The sequence below is a fragment of the Pelobates fuscus genome, chromosome 5 (genome assembly GCF_036172605.1).
Source record: "Pelobates fuscus isolate aPelFus1 chromosome 5, aPelFus1.pri, whole genome shotgun sequence".
In the NCBI taxonomy this organism is placed as follows: Eukaryota; Metazoa; Chordata; class Amphibia; order Anura; family Pelobatidae; genus Pelobates; species Pelobates fuscus.
In genome coordinates, this window is record NC_086321.1 from 256,140,793 (window position 1) to 256,166,438 (window position 25,646).

The window sequence follows — 25,646 nt, forward strand, 5'->3', positions numbered from 1 at the left end:
CTTTCTCATATCTTTGAAGACATTCTAACACCTGGATCTACTATCAAGTCCCATACTACATATACCCCAGGGGGGGTGAGAGGCCTGATTTACACTTTTGTTTGTGAGTGCATTACTTACTCCACATTTTATTATTATTATCTTACTGTGTTACGCTATGATATACACTTTTTATCATTCCAGATTGTATAACATATTCATATAGAATATTCCAATTTTGGATATATTCCCCAGGTTGTATTTTATTATTTTTGTGAAGGTGGTTTCCGCTTTATTTCTTTCTGTCCAACAATATAGCCCAATCGTGAAAGGTGTATACCAAACCCCGCCTCTCTTCCCCGGCAGTTTAATGGCAAACGCTTAGGTAATCTATAATGTCCCAGGTGGGAGGGATATCCACATAGGGGGTATATTGTTCTTAGATGTTTATTACCTGCCACTGTGATATTCATATACATGGGAGTTACTAGTCAGCCTACATGTTTCTTTTAATTCGATAGCCTGCATTTCTATTGGTGATTTACTTGTTTTTCATGGTATCATTCCTGTACGTGATATAGTTATATGTAGAATTACATTAATAAAGAATAAAAACAAAAAGAAAAAAAATTATATACAATCTGTATGGGTTCATTTACACAGAAATGGGGTAATTCTGGCAAAATTAATGCATGGCACAAGTGTCAAAAAAACCTTGGTCACAAGTGCATTGCATCTCGAAAAAGCCTGGGTCCTTTAACGGGTTAAATAAATACCAGTCCAAAACAGAGCATAAGAAAACAGACAAAGAGAACGTGGTTTTAGCACATTTTATTTTTCTATGGCAATGCCTTTCCATGATCTCGGTAACATATGATGCAGTAAGCATTACCACCAAGTTGCCCAATCCAGAATTAAAGTGGCACATCCGAAACATCACATAAACATCCCTTGCCCTCCCCCCCAAAAAACAACCTGTACACTTTAGATAAATATAACTCTGGTTAGTCCTATGATTAGGACTGTGACAATTATTACAAAAAAAGAACAGCACAACACAGTACACAAAAATGAATGAACTTGAATTAAACATTTATCCAAAACGAAGGGATCTCATATATTTTTGAACTTTTTTAGCTTTTCTTTTTTTCTTGCTTGCTAATACAGACACAGGTCATCATATTACCCAGCAAACACGTCATACATAGAGTCCTCACTGAGGGCAAATTCCATGCACCAATTAAAAGGCTGAATAAGCCAGAGAATGTAACATCATGAAACATAATATTCATGTAAACTGATTATCTGCCATGATTGCAGTGCTCTACTCAAAATAAAACGAAGATTGACCATCAGTTTTATTTTATTTTTTTTAATGTTTCTGTTCTACTACAGAAAGCCTGTAATTATATGGGCGTGTTTGAAGATAGAACGTTGATACTTCTAGATGGGAAATGGTTAATTCCATTAAGATGCTCCCCATATTACATCAGATGAAACAAAAACATTGCTGGTGTAGACTGCCATATTGCTTTACCAACATATCGATGTTAATGGATTACTCTGTTCCATAGTTAAAAACTATTTCTTTAGTAACTATAAAGGAAAGATTAAGGCATTATTAAGACTCTATGTGGTAAAGTACCAAATTAACTCCTTATCCTCCACTTAATTCATAGGAGCGGAGGTTTGTTTGTAGTAAACATAGTTTTGTTCACTTTCAGTAGCCCCATAGCATGACTCGTATATAGCCATTACCTTAAATCAGTAGCCTAAGTTACTTACAGTTTTTTTTTTTTTTTACTAAAGTGAGAATTTAAAGTGAATTTAAAATTTAAGACCAGAGTAGCAGAACTGCAAGCATAGCTGATTTAGAGGATTTCTCCGGTTTGGCTATTTTGACCTTAAATTTGAAATTTACTTTGAATAACCCTGTTAGTGAACTGAGTGCTGATACAGTGTGGGACAGTGTTTCTGAAATCACAAATATATGAATACATCATATAAGTTATACTCCAGATCTCATTAGAAATTGCCCAGATGTGTAAATATTGAACTTTTCTAGATGTATACTTTATATGTCTCGTATACCTGCAAAATTTGCTATAATAAAAGTAAAATCCTTATATTTAGATCATTTTCCACAAGACCAGTCAATTTCATTTATTAAGCAACACATTCACTACATTAAGTTCGATTTTTATTTTTTAATATAAGTCTTAGTAGGTTGAGGGTTTGCCTACAGGTGGACTCGCAATTCATGTCAGCTTATGTATATGAATTAAATATAAAAAAAACTGTGGAATATCATCAGAACCGAAAAATGATTAGGCCACAAGATAGCTGCAGATTGAACAAAGTAGTTGTGTCTAATAACTGAATACAGTCTTCTTTATTTATCTACCGTATTTACAGTGTATTTTGTTATGATGTGGCCTGAGAAAACAGACAAGCTGAGAATACCATGGAACGTAATTTTGGCAATATTCTGTGGTAGTAATCTAAAAATTCAAAATGCTAAATATGTGCAGATGACATTTTTCATTGGTGCCATTTATAAAATATAAGAAAGATTACGGAGGACAAATACCGTTGCAGATAGACATTCATTCACTTCAGCACATTATAGAATGTCTCGTTCAGCGTTCTATATTATAACTTTGGCTTTCATTTTCTTTGCAAAGCAACAGAGCAGGAATGTTTCGTAATGGAGGCTATACAATAACTCAGTACAGGCTGAGTTACAGATGCTACTGGAATACATTTTACTTTATCTGTGTGAAGAGCACTTTAAGATTTTATTATTTTTGTTTATGCTACATGGATATAGTTGCTCTGAACAAACTATTAAGTACTTTTCACGAAGAGTCTAGAGCTTATTTGCAGTTAATTAATTCAATTGTACTCTCATGATGGAGGACAAAGGTTAGACACCCTTGCTCCACAGGTAATGTTAGAATAGACTCCACGCATTAATTAAAACAAACTTTTTATTTTTTTGCATTTATAATTATCAATGTGTAAAAAAAATGCTGAATATCTTAAAACAGAATTGCTTCCTGTGCTTAATTGCATATTTCACACCGTGTTCTGAAAGAGTTGTGGGAAGCAATTGTCTGAGAAATAGGTTTCCTAAGATTTGTCTGGTTGCATGATATGTAGATGTTGCACATTGAAATGTAATTACATTAGTGGTTATTATTTTTTAGTTACCATTTGATCTGATCACAACTTGAACAAAAAATACATCTCTTACATTACTAAATATTCTAGAATATATATGTAGGACAACTCTGTACCACTATTCCTTAATCTTAAATGAGATGGGCATTATTTATCTGCCTCTGTGACATGTATCAAAATAATCTGCCGATTTTTACATTTATGATTCACCATTTCTCTATTGATTCCTTTCCATCCTTTTGAAGGATTCCACAGGGATGGAGTCTGCATTTTGTTTATTATTATTTTTTGCCTAACTAATTACTTAACTGGCTCAAGCTTTTTTTTTTTTTTAGCATGGGTCTAGGAATTCATTTCTGAGCACTTCCGAAGCTACTCTGCTTATTTCACTTTCAATTCATAAGTTAGGAAATAAAGCAATGTTTTTGTGTAAAGGAACCAAAATGACCAATTATGGCTTTTACATGGTTATTCACTAAAGTGAGAATTCAAGGTGAATTTCAAGTTTAAGGTCAAATTAGCCAAACTGGAAAAAAAAATCAGCTTTCCAATTATCTACTCTGACATTAAAGGGGCACTCCAAAATCATAACGCACTTCAGCTGTGATTTATGTGTGAAGAGTGCGTCCTTTTTTATTTATATATATATATTTTTATTTTATTGCAGGTTTCAACAGAATTTGGCACATGTATAAATTGTTACACCCTCCTGGCTGTAAAACAGACAACCGGTCCTGTTATATTTTAGTTGTTTAGCTCAGTGGAGCTAAACTCAAGAGACAGACAATTGCTCATATTACCTGTCTTTAAAAGACTTCTCATTGAGCAGCAGGGAATATTGTCATAGAGCCTTGGTAGGGTTAGAAGGGGAGAGCTTGCTAAAACATCTGCAGTTTTTGCAAGCCATTTTTAGTTACATATGCATGCATGTTTTATTGGGGTATATCTACTAAACAATTATACTTTTATTGTATTTTATTAAAAGCACTTTGAATTCACTTCTAAGATTTCAAATTGTAATTTTGTATCTTGATCAATTAATAACCAATTTGCTACATTTTCAAATTAAGCTGTTTATGTAACTCTAAATGTAACAACCTAACCCATGCTTTATGTATGTTATTGAGTAAGCTGTACTACTGTACTACATTCTATTATGTACTATTTTCATTTTAATATTAAACGTTTACCCAAAATACAAGGTAACTGGCTACTTTATTTTATTTTTTTTGTTACTTTGGAGGTATATGTTTATTCTACAGCCCCTACATCACAGCCATGCTGAAATATATTCATCAATGTCAACATTTATTGCACTATGTGGTCTTTATTAGTACACAAGACTCTAAGCTTGTTCTAAGGATAATACATCTTAAGTATGAAATTACCAGTCCTTAAAGGAACACTGTAGTCTCAGGAATTCAGATATATATTCCTGACACTATAGTTCTAATAGCACTATTTATGCCTCCTTATTAGGAAAGTAAAAGGTGTAAAACTCACTTTTATTCCAGCACTTCAAGGGATCAGTTATGGCTAGCCCCACCCCTTCTCTGTCTTCTTGGCCGAGTTCATCAAAATTCACAATCTCAGCCAATCCAAGGAGGCTATTGCATTTGCTCTTCAAAACGCTGTGCTGTGTCAATCCACATCTCCTCATAGAGATGCATTGTCACAGTACAATTTCTATGAGGAACGCTCAGAGCAGGGAGACTTTGCACATTGTTCAGCACTGAGACAGAAAGCACCTCTAGTGGCCATTTGAGTGACTGACTATGTAGTAATGTAAACATTGCCTTTTCAGAGAAAAGGCAGTATTTCCATTAAAAAGCCTGCAGGCGCATACTATACTTACTAGAACAACAATATTAAGCTGTAGATGTTCTGGTGACTATAGTGTCCATTTAACCCCTTAAGGACACATGACATGTGTGACATGTCATGATTCCCTTTTATTCCAGAAGTCTGGTCCTTAAGGGGTTAAAGGCCATCATTTTACAAATCAACATAGATTTTTTTTTTTTTTTTTACAAAGTCTACATCACTTTCAACCTTTTACAGATCCCTGTTTCTGCTTTAAAATCATTACAAAGTGAAAACACTGAAGAGGTAATTTGAGGGGGGAGAGGGGGTGTTTAAAAAAGTAATTTTCTAGCTTTCAATATTTTGGGGATACATGCCATTAATACTTAGCTGAATGATGCTGATTTTATCAATGTTAGAAAGATGAATCTCCAAGAAACTCTTCTGGGAACTGATGAAGTCCTAAAGTTTGAATAAATTCTATAATTGGTGTACTAAGTACCTGTGCTACCTTACGACAAGTAAGTAAACAATTAGCGTAGTATATCACTGAATTAAGTTATTCATTGTAGTTTGATTCCGTGAACACATTAGCCATATTTTATGAAGCCCCAAAAAGTTTCATATGTTTTTTAATATACACATACATGCACAGGTGGCTCTAGACTTTCTGAGAAGCTTCAATTTTGAGGCCCTATAATTATGTGAGTGGCAGTAGTTTGCTATATATGTGGTGGCTGTTTTCAGACCGTTTGGGATGCGTGTTGGCTCTACAATGACTACAATCCCCTCACCATCCATAATATGCTAATAATTTCCAGCCCCAACCACATTACCCCTATAATACCATCACCTGCACCCACACTAATCACATGACATACATAAGCACACAGCACGCCTAAAACACTTAAACAGTGTTGATTATTTCATCATTCTTGGGTCCCTTACAGACTCACTGACTGGGCCCAAGACACACAGGCTAGCAGACAGAGACACAAACTAAACATACACTATGCTAAACTAACACACAATATCACACACCCAGTTAAATAAACATTCATTGCTACACGCACATACACCCTACAGACTGCTACATTCAAACACTACATACAGCTACACACAAGCAGCTACATACATTTACATTGCTATACACACTCTGTGTATACACACACACCTTAAAACTGATGTTTTATTTTTGCCACCTTGCTATTTTGCAGCTGGGGGGGTGGCTTTACTGGGGTTCAGTAGATATTAATCTGACACAAGGCTGCAGGTGGTAGGCTCCTCTCCTCCTAGGCAGCTTCCATGAGTGGTGGGAGAAAGCCATCAGGCTTCCAGACAGAGATACTTACTTGCAAAAATATCCCAACCTATTCCCAGAGAGAGAAAACCATCACATATAACACGCTCATGGGACCAGTATGTGGACATTGAAATTATCTCCTTGTCCAAGAAAATAAATTTGGAGCCCTATCTACTTGTCCTGACACACAAAAGAGCTTCAGAAGTGGAAACCTACCTAGAGTCCTGGCCATTGACAATGTTTATAACTAAATTCAGAATTTTTACAAATTCAAACCTGGATGGAAAACTTTAGACAAAAGAAGCTGATCTAGAAAAAGTCTCCAACTCCGTTATAGCCAGCCTTTTGTTTGAATCTTCACAAATTAAATCTGAATGGAAAAACTGTGTTTAGTGAATAACCTTGCATATGTCTCCATCTGCCCCCTCTTGCTTAACTATCTGCAGTGAGGGATGATATGCACCCTAGAGGTCCATTGCAGAATAAACTCCCAGGTGGCCAGGCAGAAGTGTGTCTAAGATGTTTAGAAAAAGAAAAAGAAAACACCTTACACTCGAAGGTGTTTTTTTTTTTCCCTAAACACCTTAGACACACCCAGGTAATCCCTAAATCCTGGACTGGTAGGGGGTCCTTGAGGACTGGGTTGAGAACCCCTGCTTTAGGTTAAAATATTTATTTTTTTTCCCCCCAAAAAATGTAATATTTATTTCTTCCTCCCTCTTGCTTACCTTGGGCCAGAGAGGGAGGAGTTGATCCCTGGTGGTCCAGTGGGCTCTTTATCTGGTCTGCACCTCCATGGGGTGCAGACCATGTCAATTGCTAAATCTGGCCTGAGCTCAGTAATAAAATAGAGTGGCAACTGATTCCAGGGAGCTATGCACTTGGTGCGTACCCACCAGAGATGTAAACCACAAGCACACTGGTGTCCCCTGGCTTTGGAATGTGCTGTTGAGCACAAAGAGACTCAGTCTTCACACAGTGTCAGACCTCAGGTTGTTGTGTACCTGGCCTAATATTGGGCCTGCTTCTGCACACATGTTTCTAAACACGAACATTATAGAAAATACTGAAAAAATAAGCAGTATAGCAAAATATATATAAACTTTAAGTGATGTCAGAGTGCCTATATGGGTCATTTGAGAAGTCGCCATCCATGAAATAACTGCTTCCCTGCTGAAAGCTTCAGTAACTCCTTTAACGTGTTTCATTAAAACATGCATCTTGTGATGACAGGCATAGCTACTAATCTGTATTCTGTAAAGCCATTATTCTACTATGCTACATGTGTATAGGTTGTTTTAAATGTGGTGCTTTCTTTTTTGTAAATTGCAGCTATTTGTTTGTTTGCTTTACCCGCATAACTTTCAGGTGTTTTTATATTCTTTTCTTCAGCAAAATTACAATATTTCTATGTATACCCTGATATAACATATGGAACTGTAACTTTCTCCAGGTTAAATAAACCACCTAACTTCACTTTCAGAAAAAACAAAACCCATGCATGTCAAAGAAAAGTGCGAAGTATAGAATAACCATTTTAAAAAAAACAAAAATCTAATTTACAAATTAGGAAAATGCACACATTTGTTTTCCATGAGATCATCATAATCCGCAGACATTGCTTTTGCAAAAACAAGGGGGAAAAGTACATTTGATGAGTCTAAAGCCACTATGTCAATTACAACCTATGGCAATGTACAGGTTAAAAGAAAGATGCCACAACAATTATTTTTAATTTTTTTTTTTTTTTTGTGATTGTTATAAAGGACTCTAGGACTCTAAGGTAAAAGAAATACAACACCTGAAGAAATTACAGATATAAAACAAAATATAAATGACAATGGAACATTAGACTCAAAACCACTGCACCTTGTACTTGTGAATGATTTGAAGTTAAGCAGCATTTTAAAAGCAGTGGTACAAATTTTCTGGTATACAGCAGACATCCTAGTGGGGCAAAGGGACCAGAATATCAACATAATTAATAGGGAAGAAGCCGGACTGGCCGTGAAGCATCCCTTCATACCAGTTTTCATCAATCTGGTTGGTGAGAGTAATGATATCTCCCTCCTTGAAGCCAAGTTCCCCTTCATTTTCCGGATCAAAGTCATAGAGAGCCCGACAGCAAGGTTGGTCCATGGGGGCTCCTGTAATACAGAGAGAAAACCATAAGAAAAGTAGCAGCATAGGAAGCATGGGCTGTGAAAGCAAATAAGGGCATTTACAAAGTCCATATTTTGTTTCTATTCTTTCAGTCACTACATTTTTGAGAATTAAATCCAAATCACAGAGTCCAAAATAGCTGAGGAAATTCCCCAACTCCGCTCTAATCACAGAATAATACATATTAAAATGAGCACCATGTGAATGAATGCTGCTCCATCAAGAGTTAACAATCCACACTTAAACCCACAACCAAAAATTCTATAAAATTAGAATAGAGGAACAGTGGGTACCTAAAGCACATGTACAGCAAGCGCCGCTCTCACATCCAAGTTTCCCCATAAGCAAGCATTAAATCATGTGTTTATGTAGAATACTCTTTTCATGGGGACTGTGCAAGCAAAATTAGAAGTTAATGGATAAAGACATAGGAAATAGAATACCTGTTGGCTACATAATAGAAGCATGTGTACTGGTAATGAGAAATTCACTATTGGGGAATATGGATTTGCATGTAAGTTATATAGTGATGCTAGAAAGTGGGCTTGGCCATTTATTTATCTACCTATGTTAGAACAATATAAATGTATGGTCAATTTACATATAGCGTGGATACAAATAGTCATTTATGGAGCATTGGGAACGGACTTGCAAGAGCCTAGGTTAAAAAAAAAAAAAAAAAAAAAAAAAAAATTCCCAAGTCACGTGAGCTGGAATATTCTCTGACTAACTTATTTTGGCTTTTTAAATTAATAACACATCTGACAAAAATAATGGGTCTACATACTAACAGAAATGTGAGATTTGGTTTGGGGGAGGGGAGAGGGAATCTGAATCAGTAAAATGGAACTTAGATGAGAAGCCATTTGTAACAACTAACGGTTTACTGAACAGAACAGGTAGTAATGATCAAATTTGCATGTACCTGATGGTTTTGGGGTCCCAGCAAGTGAAATGCCGCCATTGTGCTGACTGAGGTCACTGGGAATGGTCAGATCCAAACTCATACGAGGTTTAGGCTGATATTCTCGCCTTGGCTGATTTGAAGCATCTCTAATTCTGTAGAATATAGTAGTTGTAATGTTAAGTCACAAAATAATCAACTTCAGCGTTTTCAAATTCGACTGACTATTCTGTCCTGAAATATGAATACCTGCATCCAAGAAGGTATGGCTCCTATTAGGAGCAATAAGATGAAACTGTGTCACATGGTTCAGAGACATTAAGTCCATATAACATCATATGCAAAGGTGCAGGCAGTTTGTGGACCAAGCCAAATGATTTTATTCTCACGGCACAAATCACACCTCCCACGAGTCCCAGATTCAGCAGGGCAGTATGTAACCCCTTAAGGACCAAACTTCTGCAATAAACGGGAATCATGACATGCCACACATGTCATGTGTCCTTAAGGGGTTAAATTCAACTCATGTCCTGCAATCCTGAGTTTGTTCTCTAGTTTTGTCTAGTATATGTGCAGTTTCCATAAGTCAGTACTAAACACAAAACACTGAGGACAGAATGAAGCACTTTATTTGGGAGGCATAAAAGTGGCAGAGAATTTATCAAACCTTTTTCAGTTTTGACAAAGGTTCTGTTTTGAACTAATGCATTGGAACATGTGCCATGAGAATAAAGCTCTGTAAATTTGACCTACAGGGTGTCTGGTCTTTTTTTATTCATATTTGAATATTACTCACATGCAAATTTTGTAAATTATAGAAATCACCAGAACTACTGGAGCTTAATGGTTCTTGTGTCTATAGCATGTCCCTGCAGTGTTAGCTTGGTAAACACTGCCTCGTCAGAAAAAAGGCAGTGTTTACATTGCTGGCTAGTAACACGGCAGTCACTCATACGGCCACTAGAGATGATTCCTAGTCTAGTGCTGCACAGTCAACGTCTCCACGCTCTGCATGTAGACACTGAATGCTCCATAGAGATGCATTATTACAATGCATAAACATAAGAAGATCCTGATTGATATGCACAATACCCTCCCAATCCTTTCCTATGGGAAAGATTGGATTGGCTGAGATTGTCAAGATTGATTATCACAACCAGTGGTGTATCCTGGTTTTGTGCTGCCCTGGGCATTTGGGGGTGGCGTTTTTTGCCGCCCCCTGGAAAATGCCGCCCAAGGCAAATGCCTTGTTTGCCTCACGGCTAAAATGTCCCTGATCACAACCATGGAGTCAGGGCCAGCCAAAGCGAGACCAGCGCAATGAGGGAGAAAAGGTATGCTTAAACGCCTTATTTCTCCATATGTTTGTATTTCTAACTAACGTTAGAAAATAGTTGGTGGCAACGGTTAATGGTTCCTTGAATGCCTACAATTTTCGCTCCAAACCCAGGCAATGTAAAGTAGATTGTCACCTCCATTGTATTTTAGTTAATGATACGCTAAGTCATTGTGTTAATCTTTTCATAAAACATAAACCAGATTTGTGGATATCTGAAATAACCTTCTTCCTAATGTAACTAAGCGCAAATGTTTTGACATTTTGGAGGTATATATGGAAATCACTCACTCTATTCTGTATTCCTACAACCCCTGCTTTCCTGTCATTCTCACTTCAAAGAGCCCAACAAACAAATAACGCTCAGCTAACAGATCAATATCCATGAATATTGTGAGCATCAACAGGCATAGCTAGTCACTTTGATATTATAGACCTGCAGGTATTTTCATGGCTGGTTTTCAAAACTGTGCACATGGGATAAATGGTTAACAGATGTTATAAGCCAAATGACTTTATATTTAAAGATGTTAAATTTGGTGTAGCTGACTGGTCCACTTACCATTACCCAACAACTGTGATGGGATTTCAGCTAGGCCCAAAATTGTGTAGGCCTAAAATCTCCATGTGGCATATACAAGTACAGGTACCTGTTAGTTAGTTACATGTAGCTAAGATACTGTCATCAATGTACTGAGCATGTGCAAGAACTGAAACCACATTCCATTCTCCTCAAGGGCCATGTTGCGTGTCCATATAAGGCAATCCTGTGTATTCTGTTTCCTGATTGGTGTAAGGGTACAGATGGGGGATGCATAGCTTATAAAAAGCCTCTACTCCATGTGCTCAGGGCCCAGATCTTTTGAACAGGAGTTCAGCTGAGACCCGGTTGCTGAAAATAAAGACCTTTGCTTCCTGAAAAGACCTGTGTCCGGACTCTCTGTGCGTGGCTTCTTCAGTGTTACCCTGTAACATAACTTTCATTGGCAGAGTAATGAACAATGGGTTTCTTAACCCTCTGCTAAAATCTCCACTATGTTTGTGTTGCCTTCGTTTTAAAAATAATATGTTGTAAACCCATATTTGCACTGACAGACTAAGCTAACAAAACAAAACCCATCCTTTATATATTCATTTTGATACATGTGCATATTTTAACGTTCTCTCTGTAGTGGTAGGGACCAAGGATAGAGTTAGTGTAAAGACTGCTATGCAGTGTGTGCATGGTCAGTGATGGTGAAAACTTTCTTTTACTTTATGTTCTAAATGCAAATAAGGGAACAGATTTCTGAAGGAATGTTTTGATGCAATTTTTATTTCGTGCAGGGCCTAGAGAAGTACATGACTCTGTAATGCATAGATGTTTAAGGTAACATTGCAGAAACCAAAATATTATTTTTATAAAAAGAGTAAAATAAAAATTGCATGACTATTTTGTTGTGGTTACCATTGTTTGTTGTTGTACAGCACTAGCTCATAACACAGATTGTAGTCCTTATCTATAAGTGCATTTGGCTCTCCTGTAACCCCTACGCATTTACCCCCACACACATATGTACATTTATTTCTTATGAGTGAAATGGTTTAGAGATAAAATAGCAGAATCTGATTGATTATTTTACTGTGAAGAGACTGCAAATCTCTTCCGGGAAAAAAAGAGGAGGGCTTGCTAAGGCTGCAGTTCATAATATCTGCAGGTCTTGGCAAGCTCTTTTAAGATATACTCCCAATGGATACATGCATGAAAATTCATACATGTATTCATTGGGGGTTCATCTACTAAGCAGTGATTTCTTCCCCCCCCCCCCCCCCACCCCACCCCATGGGGGCAGTGGAGTGCTACTTTAATATGGTCTGTCTGGTTACAAGGCCTCAATAATATTTTGCAGTCCTGAGGTATATCTTCAAATACGTCTTGTGGGCTTGCTGCAGTAGTACAGTTTTTGATGACTGAGGTGCAGGTTTGTAGTTACATTTTCAACTGTTTAGGTAAATTACTGATAATGTGTAGTCCCTTAAACACATCTCTTTAGAAAAGTGTATAATGCTTGTTGTTAATGTCTATCTATACAGTAGTCCCTCTAGCCCCTGTAGTCTTTCTTAAAACTAGTACTTTCACAATGCCCTTCCTTTTTACTTTCCACTGTGTCGTTTTCCAACAAATTGCTTAAATGAGCTTACAAACTAGTATTAAGTATCTAGCTATACTTGTGAGGGAAAAAAGCAGAGCTCCCTTCACCTCTTGTTTCTGTTGACAATTTTTGATTTTTTTTAATGGTCTGCGCTTTTATCTCCCTCGGATATTATGAAGCTTTGTAGAATGTTGCAGCTATTTATAACAATAATACTCAGTTTATTGACCTCTACAGGATGAAGAGATTCACTACCCTTAATCTATTAAAACTATTAAAGGTAGAAGGTTTGAAATATAATATTTGGCTGATGCATTATCCAACTGAACAACTGACACCCGTTAAGACAATGCAAATATACAGACCCATATGTGTTTTTAAGCAATATAATTATGTTTTGTTTCTATCTATCAAAAACACTTGGGTTTTTGGTTTTAGAATTATTTGTTATGGCAATGGTTTGGGTAAAGAGAGGAATATTGGATATGAAACGTAAATTTGAATGAATGGCCTGAATATAAATTATCAGGCTACATTCTTCATACAAAATAGTAATTGGGTACACACCCTATTAAAATACACTTGTACATGCCTATGAGTTTTCAGCAGAAGATTCCCTACCTACTGCTGTACATGTGGCACCATCTCATACAGAGGTTTACAAACCCTGAAGACTGAGGAATGATGCCACATTTATTGACCATGTTCCTAAAGTCAGGGTTTAATGCCAATGTATCTCCATTTCATAGAGAGTCGTTACTGATGCTAATTACATAGCTGTGATAACTTACCTGAATGTAATAAATCCAAAATATTCCTGACTTTTAAATTTGTGTCAAACCAGTAAGATAATATTTGAATATATGAATAATTTCTAAAGGAGGTTTCTTAGGAGTGAGAGAGAGGTATGCTCAAACAATACTATGGCTCTCACATTTTTCCCTCATTTCAATGCTCTCCGTTTGTAACCATTTTTTTTTAATTCCTGTGTAATTCAAACATTGTCTTGCAGTACCCTTCTTTGTTTATATTGTTGACTAACTTGCATTAAGATTTACCGTATATTTAAAAAATGTGAAAAGCATATTACATCTCTGTTGATCGAGAAAGTATTTTGTGATATTTAGAACCATGTTTAAATATAACGAGAGCCATAATATCTGTGTTTTTATGCCTTTAAACATTGAAAATTAACATTTTTGTGCTAGGCATAATAGAAGGCACAATCATCATGTAAACTTAATGTTAAAACGTAGTTCTCTGAATTGGAACAAAACATTCCTCGGCAACCAAACAATAAGTTACAATACAGAAATATCTGACTCTTTACTCAACTTAGATATCTTTGGCAAAAACAAACAAAAAACATCTTACCTATGTTCTAGCTTCACAGTGACCTGTTGGAGGATTTGCACTGCTTGCTTGTGATATTCCAACTGTGCTTGTACAAGGGCCGAGAGCTGGCTTACCTGTTCAATCTAAGAGTGAAAACATGTAGGAGAGTTACAGTATATAGACGGGATACATTCACAAAGCAAAACTAGGTGTGCATTACACATCTTACAAGACAATGCTAGAAGATGAGCTTAGTCATAAGTCATAACTCATAAGTATGATTCTGAGTATAATTGGAAGATCAGTTAAGTGAAAATGTGCATCTCGTCAATACTTCAAGAACAATGATTTTGCATTAAAAAGTCTAGAACTACAGAATATTTGCCTGTGAGTTTATCCACTTTCAGTGTTGATACAGCAAGCATGTTCTTAAGTAACATTAGGCACCTACAGATCCAATCAGACGGACATTTCCAGTTATAAGATCTTTACAAACAGTGTTAATTCAAGCAGGTCAGGCTGTCTGCTTCAATCCTTTTTGTTCCCACTTTAAGTCTGATCTTGCAGTTAATACAGATTGTATGCATGTTCTGTGTAGTGTTAAAACAACTATCAATATTACACAAAAAATGCTCTCAAAGAGACAGACGCTCTATAAACCCTAACCACTTCAAACATTGTAACTAAATGTATGAGATGGCGTCACCCAGCTCCATTTAAAAAAAAAAAAATTTGTATGGTTTAATGCCAAATAATAGCCTGAAACAGCTCAGCTCATCTGTGTTGGTCTGGCTAATGAGGATGAGCTTGAGCAGTAATGTGTGTTGATGATTGGCTAAAAGTGTCAGCTGGCCACTCTCAGCTTACAACAGTTGCCCATTGCTGTATTTAATTGGTATGTCTTAGAAAAAGTGTAGTCTCCAGTGGGGACTGGGCTCTGTGTATCCAGGGACCTCATTCCGTGTTAAAGTGCTCAAAATGCTTTAACAATGAACGGAGGTACAGTCCCGGGGGACTATAACCAACTCAACAAGATGAAAAGGTAGTTCTAATATGTCACTTTAAGAGTAAAAGTTCATTATTTTTAGTTCATTGCAATGCATGGCTACATAACTCTTTCTGATGTGAACAAGCGTACAGGTGTAGACTACCTTTATAAAAAAAATTAAAAAGTCTGAACATTTTCTACAGTGGCTATTTATGACTTACGGTTTTCTTGCCAACTTTTTTTCCGTCTCTATGAAAAGTAGCTTGGACATTAAGGCCCCTGAAGCACTGTCAATTTTCCCCAATTATAAATACTCTTAGAATGACAATTACAGTCTGAAAAGTGCTCATATAGGAGATTGGAATTTTGTTAGTTAAAGAGACACTGTAGACACCAAGACCTCTACATCTCACTGAAGTGGTCTGGGTGCAGGGTTCAAGTCCCTCTTAGTTCTGCAATGTAAAACACTGCAATTTTTCAGAGACTGCAATGTTTACATTGCAGTACTAAGACAGCCGTTTCCAGGAGTTTACTGGACTCTGGGTCTTCTAAATGACGTTGCACATCCTCATGATCTGAATGAGGACATCCAGCGTCAAGAAATCCCCATTGAAAAGTCAATGCTTTCCTATGGGGATGGCCTCGCCATATGAGGTCCCCTGTCAGATAACGTCAGAGGAGGCAGAGCACTGACCCAGCACAGAGGGACATCAGTGTTGGAATCGTGTGAGCAAATAAAGGGCACATTTTTATTTCTTTCACTATTTAAATATAAAGGAGTGGAGTGTGGAGTTCTGATCAGGAAGCAACATTATAAACTTCAAAGATTCAACAAACAGGGCTTCTCCAATTATATCTGAGTTGCACACTCTAATCTGGCAGCTACCAAATGCATAATTAGCACACTGCAAGATAAAGAATGGGAGAAAAGCTGTTAAAAAATAGGAAATCAGTAGCTCTACTGCTGCTACATGCTGTTAGTTGGTTGGTTGGCTTTCTCAGAGGGCATCAGTGAAGATAGTAGTCATAAGTTGACAAACTGGTGGCTTTTCCAAACCATTTAATTGCAGTTTGCCTTTTTGCCCATAGAATTTATTTTTTTGTTTTAAAGATTTTTACTCAATAACATATTTGTTGTCAAATATATTTTACAATGGTGTTATTAGAAAATTAACAAAAATGTATCTTACATCCATCTCCAATAGGTTGAACATGCTTGACTCCGCAATCTCTTTGGATTCATCAAACTTTTCTAAGGCCATGCGAATTTCGTCATCGGTTAACTTTCCTTGTCTTTTCTTCTTGTAATCAAAGTCCAAGCGTCTGCCCTCCAATTTTTTTAAATGATGCTTAAAAGAAGGAAAAAAAAAACAGAAGAACACTGTGATTATGCTATAGAAAATACAACATAATCATTGTACAATACATTGCAGTTTTTATTATGTAAAGAGAAAGACTGTCATACAACAGACAAAACGTGACTTGGAATCCATATTCATATTCAAGTACCTAGCACACCAGCTCTAATTCTATAAGCATCTTGAGACATTGCTGGAGTTACATAAATTATTATTATCAACATTTATATAGCACCAACAGATTCTGTAGCGCTTTACAATATTATAATAGGGGGGATTTAACTATAAATAGGTCAATTACAAGAAAACTTACAGGAACGATAGGTTGAAGAGGACCCTGCTCAAACGAGCTTACAGTCTATAGGAGGTGGGGTGTAAGACAAAAAAGGACACAAAATAGCAATCAAATAAGGTGGGAGTGAAGCAGAGCACTGCCCTTTAGGAGAGAGCAAGAGACAGGTATGTGAGGTAGAGGTTAGTCTGGGAGGCCATTCCTAAAGAGATGGAGAAACAAATGAACCAGCGCAAGTATCCAGGGTCATACCACTCTAACTACCAATTGCTAATATCTAAAATTCCTCTTTGGATGTCTGTCCAAAACAGGTATTTAATAAAAGACAAATAGCACTATTCAGTATTATTGTAGTTCAAGCTTGCGATCTCAAGAGGGCACTATGTATAAAGACAATAAGCTACAAGCAAAATACATTGTTAAGCATTCACATTGTATACTTCACCTAACTGATAATCATGCAATCTCCATGAAAAAAGGTTGTTTTTTTAGCACAATGTGTTTACTTTAGAAGATCACACCTTCTGACCATCATTGAACTTTAATCACACACATGAGACTGCTGCAATTTCCAGCATTAAATTAACAAAGCAGGAGACAAGAACATCTGGAGTAAACATACTGCATAATAAGAGAAGTCTACACACTTGCTGAAATAGAGATCTAATTGTTAGAGAAGCTATAAGTCACACCAAGAGGCTAGGGCTGCATATATAACGTTATTTAACAGTAGAAAACCAAGCAGTGGCAAGGCCATTCACTAATCTCTTAATGGCTCTGTACTGAACAGGGCAAAACCAACCAGTGCTATAAGAATGCAAATTTCAGACATTGTTGACGTTACTTAATCTCTGGGTTTTGTAGAGAAGGCTCAGAATGAGCCTGAATATGATTTGGATTTGAGCAAACTATTGGCCCACTGGTGGTTCAAGATTTAACCATGTGGAGACTGGCCACGGCTTGCTAAACAGCCACCACATTAGAAAAGTTAAGTCAATATGATGCTTTTTTTACTGCTTTTTTCCCCACCTCTAATGGTCATTTTTTACTTGATCTGTGAAAAATAAATCAAGATTTATTCTATCAAACATCCTTATTTTTTTGGCCCAATGGAAAAAAAAAACTCGATTCACTTTATTCACTGTCCATTTTATTTGTTTCATGATTCCTCCATATATTGTCTCATGTGTTTAGCATTTCATGGTCTCAGCTAAGCAGTGACTCCCCAGGGCCGGAGCCACCTACAGGCGAAGTAGCCTAGGTGGCTCCAGCCTAGGGCGCACATTTGGAAGGGGTGACCCTTCTACGGCACTTCTACATGTGCCGCAGGCCCGGGGCAGAGCCGGCACCGAGGGGGAGGTGCAGGAGCCGCTCTGAACAGAGCGATTCACCAAGTGCCTACAAATTTTATTGCAGCTCCTGGTTTGCATTCTGTAAATCTTGGCTGGCTCCAGGCTACCCTCCATCTTCCAGCTCCTCCATTTTGTAAGGAGCAGCTGGAATTTAAGTTAGCCCGCAGGTGCCCTGTTAACATGCATATGGCATGCTCCACCCCTAATCCTCCATCCTTTCTAATAGATATGGGAGGAGCAGAGAAGTAGGAGGGAGATGCAGACCCTCCTTCTGTTGCTGATCCAGCCCCAGCCAAACCCTGAACAATCCCAGTAGGAGACAGACCAGAAGTCTTGGCTGGATGACCATCATTGCTGGATCAACAATAAGGTACTGTACCTATTTTTTTATTGTATTGTTTTTTGTTTTGTTTTTTACATACTTGTATATGACAGGCTAGGGATAGCATCAACTTTATTTTGAGGTTAGGGCCTGACCTCAAAATAAAATCTGTGTTGTCCCCTAACCTCTAAATAAAGTTGGTGCTGTCCCCATAACCTCATAATAAACTATATGATGTTCCCTAATCTCAGGATAAAAATGTGATGTCCCCATAACCTCAAAATAAAAAGTTAATGCTGCCCCCAACCTCAAAACAAAGTTAATGCTGTCCTCCTAACGGTAAGAGGGACAGCATGAACTTAAAGGGACACTCCAGGCACCCAGACCACCTCTCCCCATTGGAGTGGTCTGGGTGCCAACTCCCACTACTCTTAACCCTGCAAGTGTAATTATTGCAGTTTTTTTATAAACTGCAATAATTACCTTGCAGGGTTAACTCCACCACTAGTGGCTGTCTACTAGAGAGCCACTAGAGGGCACTTCCTGGTTCCTAGCACAGGAAACCTGTGCTAGAGCGTCGCTGGACGTCCTAATGCTGTGTGAGGACCTCCAGCGTCGCTCATTTCCACATAGGAAAGCATTGAAATGCATTTTCAATGCTTTCCTATGGGGAGCACTAATGCGCATGCGCGGCGGATTAGGTCTCCTCGGCCTGTGGGCGGGATTAGTCTCGCCCACCAGCCGACGGAGTCAGAAGGAGGAGCGGCGCGGAGGAGGAAGCAGCGACGAGGGACATCGTCGCTGCCTCCCTTCAGCAACTGGGGATTGGGGGGTGGGAGGGAGAGGGAACCTGCAGTGCCAGGAAAACGGATTGTTTTCCTGGCACTGGAGTTTCCCATGGCGTTGAGGGACAGCGTGAGGGCCTGACCTCAAAATAAATTGTAAAGCTGTTCCCCATAACCTCAAAATAATGTTATTTATTATTTTATAATTTTCTTGTTCATAAAAGAGAAAACCTAAAGCACATTTGAAAAGTGTATTATTTATAGAAAATACTGATCTATGCCCATGCACAGGGTAATATATACTCCCATCAGTGGCGTACATACCAGGGTCGCCACCTGGGGGCCCGGCCGCCCCTGCAACCCAGTATGTACCCACTGTGGCCAGCCTCTTCTCCTGGGGGGCCCAGGAGCTGGCCACTTCAGGGCCCCCAAGGCTGGCCCTGCTGTCACCCCACGGCCGGTCCTTCGGGTGCGCGAGGGAGCGTGTGAGTGTTAGTGAGTGTGAGTGTGAGTGTGTGTGTTAGTGTGAGTGTGTGTGAGTGTTAGTGTGCGTGTTAGTGTGAGTGTGTGTGTTAGTGTGCGTGTGTCTGTTGAGTGTGTGTCTGCTAGTGAGTGTCAGTGAGTGTGTTACTGTGTGTGTCTGTTACGGAGTGTGTTTGTGTGTGTTAGTGAGTCTGTTTGATGTCTGTTAGTGAGTGTGTGTTTGTCAGTGAGAGTGTATGTTTTGTAAGTGAGTGTGTATGTATGTCTGTCGCTGAGTGTGTCTCTGTCAGTAAATGTGTGTGTCTGTTAGCTAGTGTGTATGCATCTGTTCATGAGAGTGTGTGTGTGTGTCTTCAGCACTTACCTTTCTCCAGCGCCGGACTCCCTTGGCACTGGGGATCCCTCCACCTCTCAACTCCGAATGCACATGCGCGGCAAGAGCCGCGCACGCATTCAAACCGCCCATAGGAAAGCATTACTCAATGCTTTTCTATGGACGTTCAGTGTCTTAGAATCGCGGAAGCGCCTCCAGCGGCTGTCAGTGAGACCGCCACTAGAGGCTGGATTAACCCTCAGTGAAACATAGCAGTGGGACCTAGAGGGACCTGACACCCAGAAGCTCTCCCTCCTGCCAGGCCACCTTCTGGACCCCCGGCGCGGCAGTGGTGTGATCAGACGTGGCGAGGGAGCTCTAATCTCCACGCTCTGCTCCCTCGCGGACTGTCTGCTGATGCCGCGGGAGCCGGAATATGACGTCACACCACTGTCGCGTCTGACCACACCACTGCCGCACGCTGCCCAGCAGCCCTACTGGACCCCAGGGAATGATTCATCATCCACACCAGCTCTCCAGGTAGGGAGGCTGGGTGGAAAATGCTTATTTATTAAAATAATTAGTGAGTGTATGTGTGAGTGTGTCTGTGTGAGTGTATCTGTGAGTGACTGTGTGTCTGTGCGTGACAGTGTGTCTGTGCGTGACAGTGTGTCTGTGCGTGACAGTGTGTCTGTGCGTGACAGTGTGTCTGTGCGTGACAGTGTGTCTGTGCGTGACAGTGTGTCTGTGCGTGACAGTGTGTCTGTGCGTGACAGTGTGTCTGTGCGTGACAGTGTGTCTGTGCGTGACAGTGTGTCTGTGCGTGACAGTGTGTCTGTGCGTGACAGTGTGTCTGTGCGTGACAGTGTGTCTGTGCGTGACAGTGTGTCTGTGAGTGTGTGTGTGTGTGTCTGTGTGTCTGTGAGTGACTGTCTGTGTGTCTGTGAGTGGCTGAGTGTGTGTGAGTGAGTGTGTGTGTGTCTGAGTGAGTGTGTGTGTGTCTGAGTGAGTGTATGTGTGTGTGTCCGTGAATGAGTGAGTGTGTGTGTGTCCGTGAATGAGTGAGTGATTGTATGAGTGTTGCATGTGAGTGTATCAGTGTATGTGTGTGTGTGTCTGTCAGTGTGTGTTTGTGAGTGTGTCAAATCAGTGAGAGTATCTTTGTCATTGAGTCTGTGTGTGACTATCAGTGTGTCTGTCAATGAGTGTCAATCAGTGTGTGTGTGTGTCAATGAATGAGTGTGTGTCAGATCAGTGAGTCTGTGTGTTTGTCATTGAGTGTGTGTGTGACTGTCAGTGTGTATACACCACTGAGTGTAGCGTGGCGGAGCGCAGTACAGGAGCTTCCTTTTCCTGTACCCGGCCAGACTGACTGGAGGTGCTCACTGAGAGGGCCCTCCCTGTCAGTCCGGCCAGGTACAGAAAATTGAAGCTCCTGTAGGGGATATCCTCCGCTCGGCAACACTACAAGAGAGGTAGGAGGCACACCAGGAAGGGGAGAGCGACCGCTAAGGGGTGGGGGGTGCACCAAGGGACAGGGAGGGGAGAGAAACACCAAGGGACAGGGAAAAGAGGGGGAAGGTTATGAGAACACTAAGGGACAGGGAAGGAAAGGGACCACTAAGGGACGGGGAGAGGGGCTGGTTAAGAGGCACATAGGTGAAGATGTTATTTTGGGGTGGGGGGGGCGGAAAAATACATCTTCGCCTATGTACCCAAAAATCCTTGCATAGGCCCTGCACACATTGCCCTGATATATACCCCACGTGCAGGGTAATACAGAGCGCACAGTATGTATTGCCCTGTGCGGGGGGCATATAGAAGGGCAGTGTGTGAGATATAACCTTGTGTACATCATGGGAGTATATATTTTATACATTGCCCTGTGCATGGGCATAGATCAGTCTTATCTATAAATAATACACATTTTAAATTATTATTATTGCCATGTATATAGCACCAACAGATTCCGTAGCGCTTTACAATATTATGAGAGGGGGGATTTAACTATAAATAGGACAATTACAAGAAAACAGGAAAGAAAGGTTGAAGAGGACCCTGCTCAAACAAGCTTACAGTCTATAGGAGGTGGGTTTAAAACACATTAGGACGGGAAATAAATGTATGGTTTTCCTTTTTATGAACAATAAAATAATAAAATAATAAATAACAGTATTTTGAGGTTATAGGGGACAGCTTTACAATTTATTCTGATATCTGGCGGTGTCAAGGCAACGTTACATTGGCTGCAAGAGTGCTCTCTCTCACCTTCGTTGCCACATCTGCATCCCACATCATCCCCAAGGAATCAGAGGGTGAGGAAAGGAAATACATTTATTTACTTATTTATTTTGTTAATTAACAATTAGCTTACTTATTTGGTTTATAAAGTTGTGTCTGGACCACTACATAAGATGTTGGCTGGTGCGGGTTTCAAAATAAAACGGAAACTTAGAGACGAAGGGGACCAAAAAAATGGATGGTTCATTAAAGGACCACTCTAGGCACCCAGACCACTTCAGCTTAATGAAGTGGTCTGGATGCCAGGTCCAGCTAGGGTTTAACCCATTTTTTTATAAACATAGCAGTTTCAGAGAAGCTGCTATGTTTATTAATGGGTTAATCCAGCCTCCAAATCCTCTAGTGGCTGTCTCACGGACAGCCGCTAGAGGCGCTTGCGTGATTCTCACTGTGAAAATCACAGTGAGAGCACGCAAGCGTCCATAGGAAAGCATTGATAATGCTTTCCTATGAGACCGGCTGAATGCGCGCGCAGCTCTTGCCGCGCATGCGCATTCAGCCGAATGGGAGGAGAGGAGGAGGAGAGGAGGAGGAGAGTTCCCCGCCCGGCGCTGGAATAAAGGTAAGTTTTAACCCTTTACTCTCTATCCAGCCCGGCGGGAGGGGGTCCCTGAGGGTGGGGGCACCCTCAGGGCACTATAGTGCCAGGAAAACGAGTATGTTTTCCTGGCACTATAGTGGTCCTTTAAACAAATTCTTCAATGTTCATCAGAAGCAGAAAGCAACACAAGCCCATGATGAACCAGATGGTGAAGTTGAAGACAATCCTGTGCAGATGCCGAGCGATGAAGGACCTTCAACAACCATGACAGTGGGTGCTTCAACATAAACAACTGTTTGTGAGCAAGTTGTTGGAAAAAAAGTGACACAGATACTGAAGTAAACTCTCATAAATTTCATAGAAACATAGAAACATAGAATGTGACGGCAGATAAGAACCATTCGGCCCATCTAGTCTGCCCAGTTTTCTAAATACTTTAATTAGTCCCTGGCATTATCTTATAGTTAGGATAGCCTTATGCCTATCCCACGCATGCTTAAACTCCTTTACTGTGTTAACCTCTACCACTTCAGCTGGAAGGCTATTCCATGCATCCACTACCCTCTCAGTAAAGTAATACTTCCTGATATTATTTTTAAACCTTTGTCCCTCTAATTTAAGACTGTGTCCTCTGGTTGTGGTAGTTTTTCTTCTTTTAAATATAGTCTCCTCCTTTACTGTGTTGATTCCCTTTATGTATTTAAATGTTTCTATCATATCCCCCCTGTCTCGTCTTTCCTCCAAGCTATACATGTTAAGATCCTTTAACCTTTCCTGGTAAGTTTTATCCTGCAATCCATGAACCAGTTTAGTAGCCCTTCTTTGAACTCTCTCTAAGGTATCAATATCCTTCTGAAGATATGGTCTCCAGTACTGTGTACAGTACTCCAAGTGAGGTCTCACCAGTGTTCTGTACAATGGCATGAGCACTTCCCTCTTTCTACTGCTAATACCTCTCCCTATACAATCAAGCATTCTGCTAGCATTTCCTGCTGCTCTATTACATTGTCTGCCTACCTTTAAGTCCTCAGAAATAATCACCCCTAAATCCCTTTCCTCAGATGTTGAGGTTAGGACTCTATCAAATATTCTGTACTCTGCCATTGGGTTTTTACGTCCAAGATGCATTATCTTGCACTTATCCACATTAAATGTCAGTTGCCACAACTCTGACCATTTTTCTAGTTTACCTAAATCATTTGCCATTTGGCTTATCCCTCCTGGAACATCAACCCTGTTACATATCTTAGTATCATCCGCAAAAAGACACACCTTACCATCAAGACCTTCTGCAATATCACTAATAAAAATATTAAAGAGAATGGGTCCAAGTACAGATCCCTGAGGTACCCCACTGGTGACAAGCCCAAGCTTCGAATATACTCCATTGACTACAACCCTCTGTTGCCTGTCACTCAGCCACTGCCTTACCCATTCAACAATATTGGAATCCAAACTCAAAGATTGCAGTTTATTGATAAGCCTTCTATGTGCAACAGTGTCAAAAGCCTTACTGAAATCTAGGTAAGCAATGTCTACTGCACCACCCTGATCTATAATTTTAGTTACCCAATCAAAAAAATCAATAAGATTAGTTTGGCATGATCTCCCTGAAGTAAACCCATGTTGTCTCTGATCTTGAAATCCATGTGTTTTTAGATGTTCAACAATCCTATCCTTTAACATGGTTTCCATCACTTTCCCCACTACTGAAGTAAGGCTTACTGGCCTATAGTTGCCCGACTCCTCCCTATTACCTTTCTTGTGAATGGGCACAACATTCGCTAACTTCCAATCTTCTGGGACTACTCCTGTTAACAATGATTGGTTAAATAAATCTGTTAATGGTTTTGCTAGTACACCACTAAGCTCTTTTAATAGCTTTGGGTGTATTCCATCAGGTCCCATTGACTTATTTGTCTTTACTTTTGACAGTTGAAATAGAACCTCTTCCTCCGTAAACTCACGTGTAATAAATGACTCATTTATCCTTTTTTTTAACAGAGGTCCCTTTCCTTCATTTTCAGCTGTAAATACCGAACAAAAATATTCATTGAGGCAGTCAGCTAGACCTTTATCCTCATCTACATACCTTCCTTCTTTTGTTTTTAATCTAACTAATCCTTGTTTTACTTTTCTTTTCTCATTTATGTATCTAAAAAAGTTTTGTCCCCCTTTTTTACTGACTGTGCTATTTTCTCTTCTGTGTGTGATTTGGAAGCTCTTATAACTTGCTTAGCCTCTTTCGGCCTAATCTTATAGGTCATTCTGTCTTCCTCACTCTGGGTTTTTTATAATTACTAAATGCTAACTTTTTGATTTTTACTATTTTGGCCACATCTGCGGAGTACCACAGTGGTTTCTTGAATTTTTTGCTTTTACTGACACGCCTAATGCAATTTTCTGTTGCCTTCAGTAGTGCAGCTTTTAAATAATCCCATTTATTTTGAACTCCATTTAAGTTGCTCCAGTCTGATATTGACTCCTTTACACATATTCTAATTTTAGAAAAGTCTGTTTTTCTAAAGTCTAAAACTTTTGTTTTTGTGTGGTGTGACTCAGTTCTTGTATTAAACCACACTGACTGATGATCACTGGATCCTAAACTTTCACCTACAGTAATATCGGATACCAAATCTCCATTTGTTAACACTAAATCTAGTATGGCCTCTTTACGAGTTGGCTCCTCAACGACTTGTTTTAGAGACAATCCCAGTAGGGAGTTTAGAATATGTGTGCTTCTGGCACAAGTAGCTATTTTTGTTTTCCAATT

General features: G+C 39.3%; 1 protein-coding gene and 1 long non-coding RNA gene across 2 annotated transcripts in view; both read right to left on the bottom strand.

The window, feature by feature from the left end:
- Positions 1–795: 795 nt before the first annotated feature.
- On the bottom strand, positions 796–5,064 carry LOC134611388 (uncharacterized). The gene is made up of 2 exons (XR_010090894.1): positions 4,839–5,064; positions 796–4,781 (listed from the first exon to the last, which is right to left on the bottom strand). It is a non-coding gene; the product is annotated as an uncharacterized LOC134611388 (long non-coding RNA).
- A 1,833-nt stretch (positions 5,065–6,897) lies between these two features.
- SH3GL2 (SH3 domain containing GRB2 like 2, endophilin A1) overlaps positions 6,898–25,646 on the bottom strand; it is a 224,968-nt gene continuing 206,219 nt past the window's right edge. Inside the window, exons 6-9 of the mRNA XM_063457243.1 lie at positions 16,317–16,475; positions 14,178–14,281; positions 9,357–9,490; positions 6,898–8,415 (exon numbers count right to left, since the gene is read on the bottom strand). Coding sequence (XP_063313313.1) covers positions 8,216–8,415; positions 9,357–9,490; positions 14,178–14,281; positions 16,317–16,475 — 597 coding nt within the window. The 3' untranslated portion in view covers positions 6,898–8,215. The remainder of the gene's footprint in view (positions 8,416–9,356; positions 9,491–14,177; positions 14,282–16,316; positions 16,476–25,646) is intronic.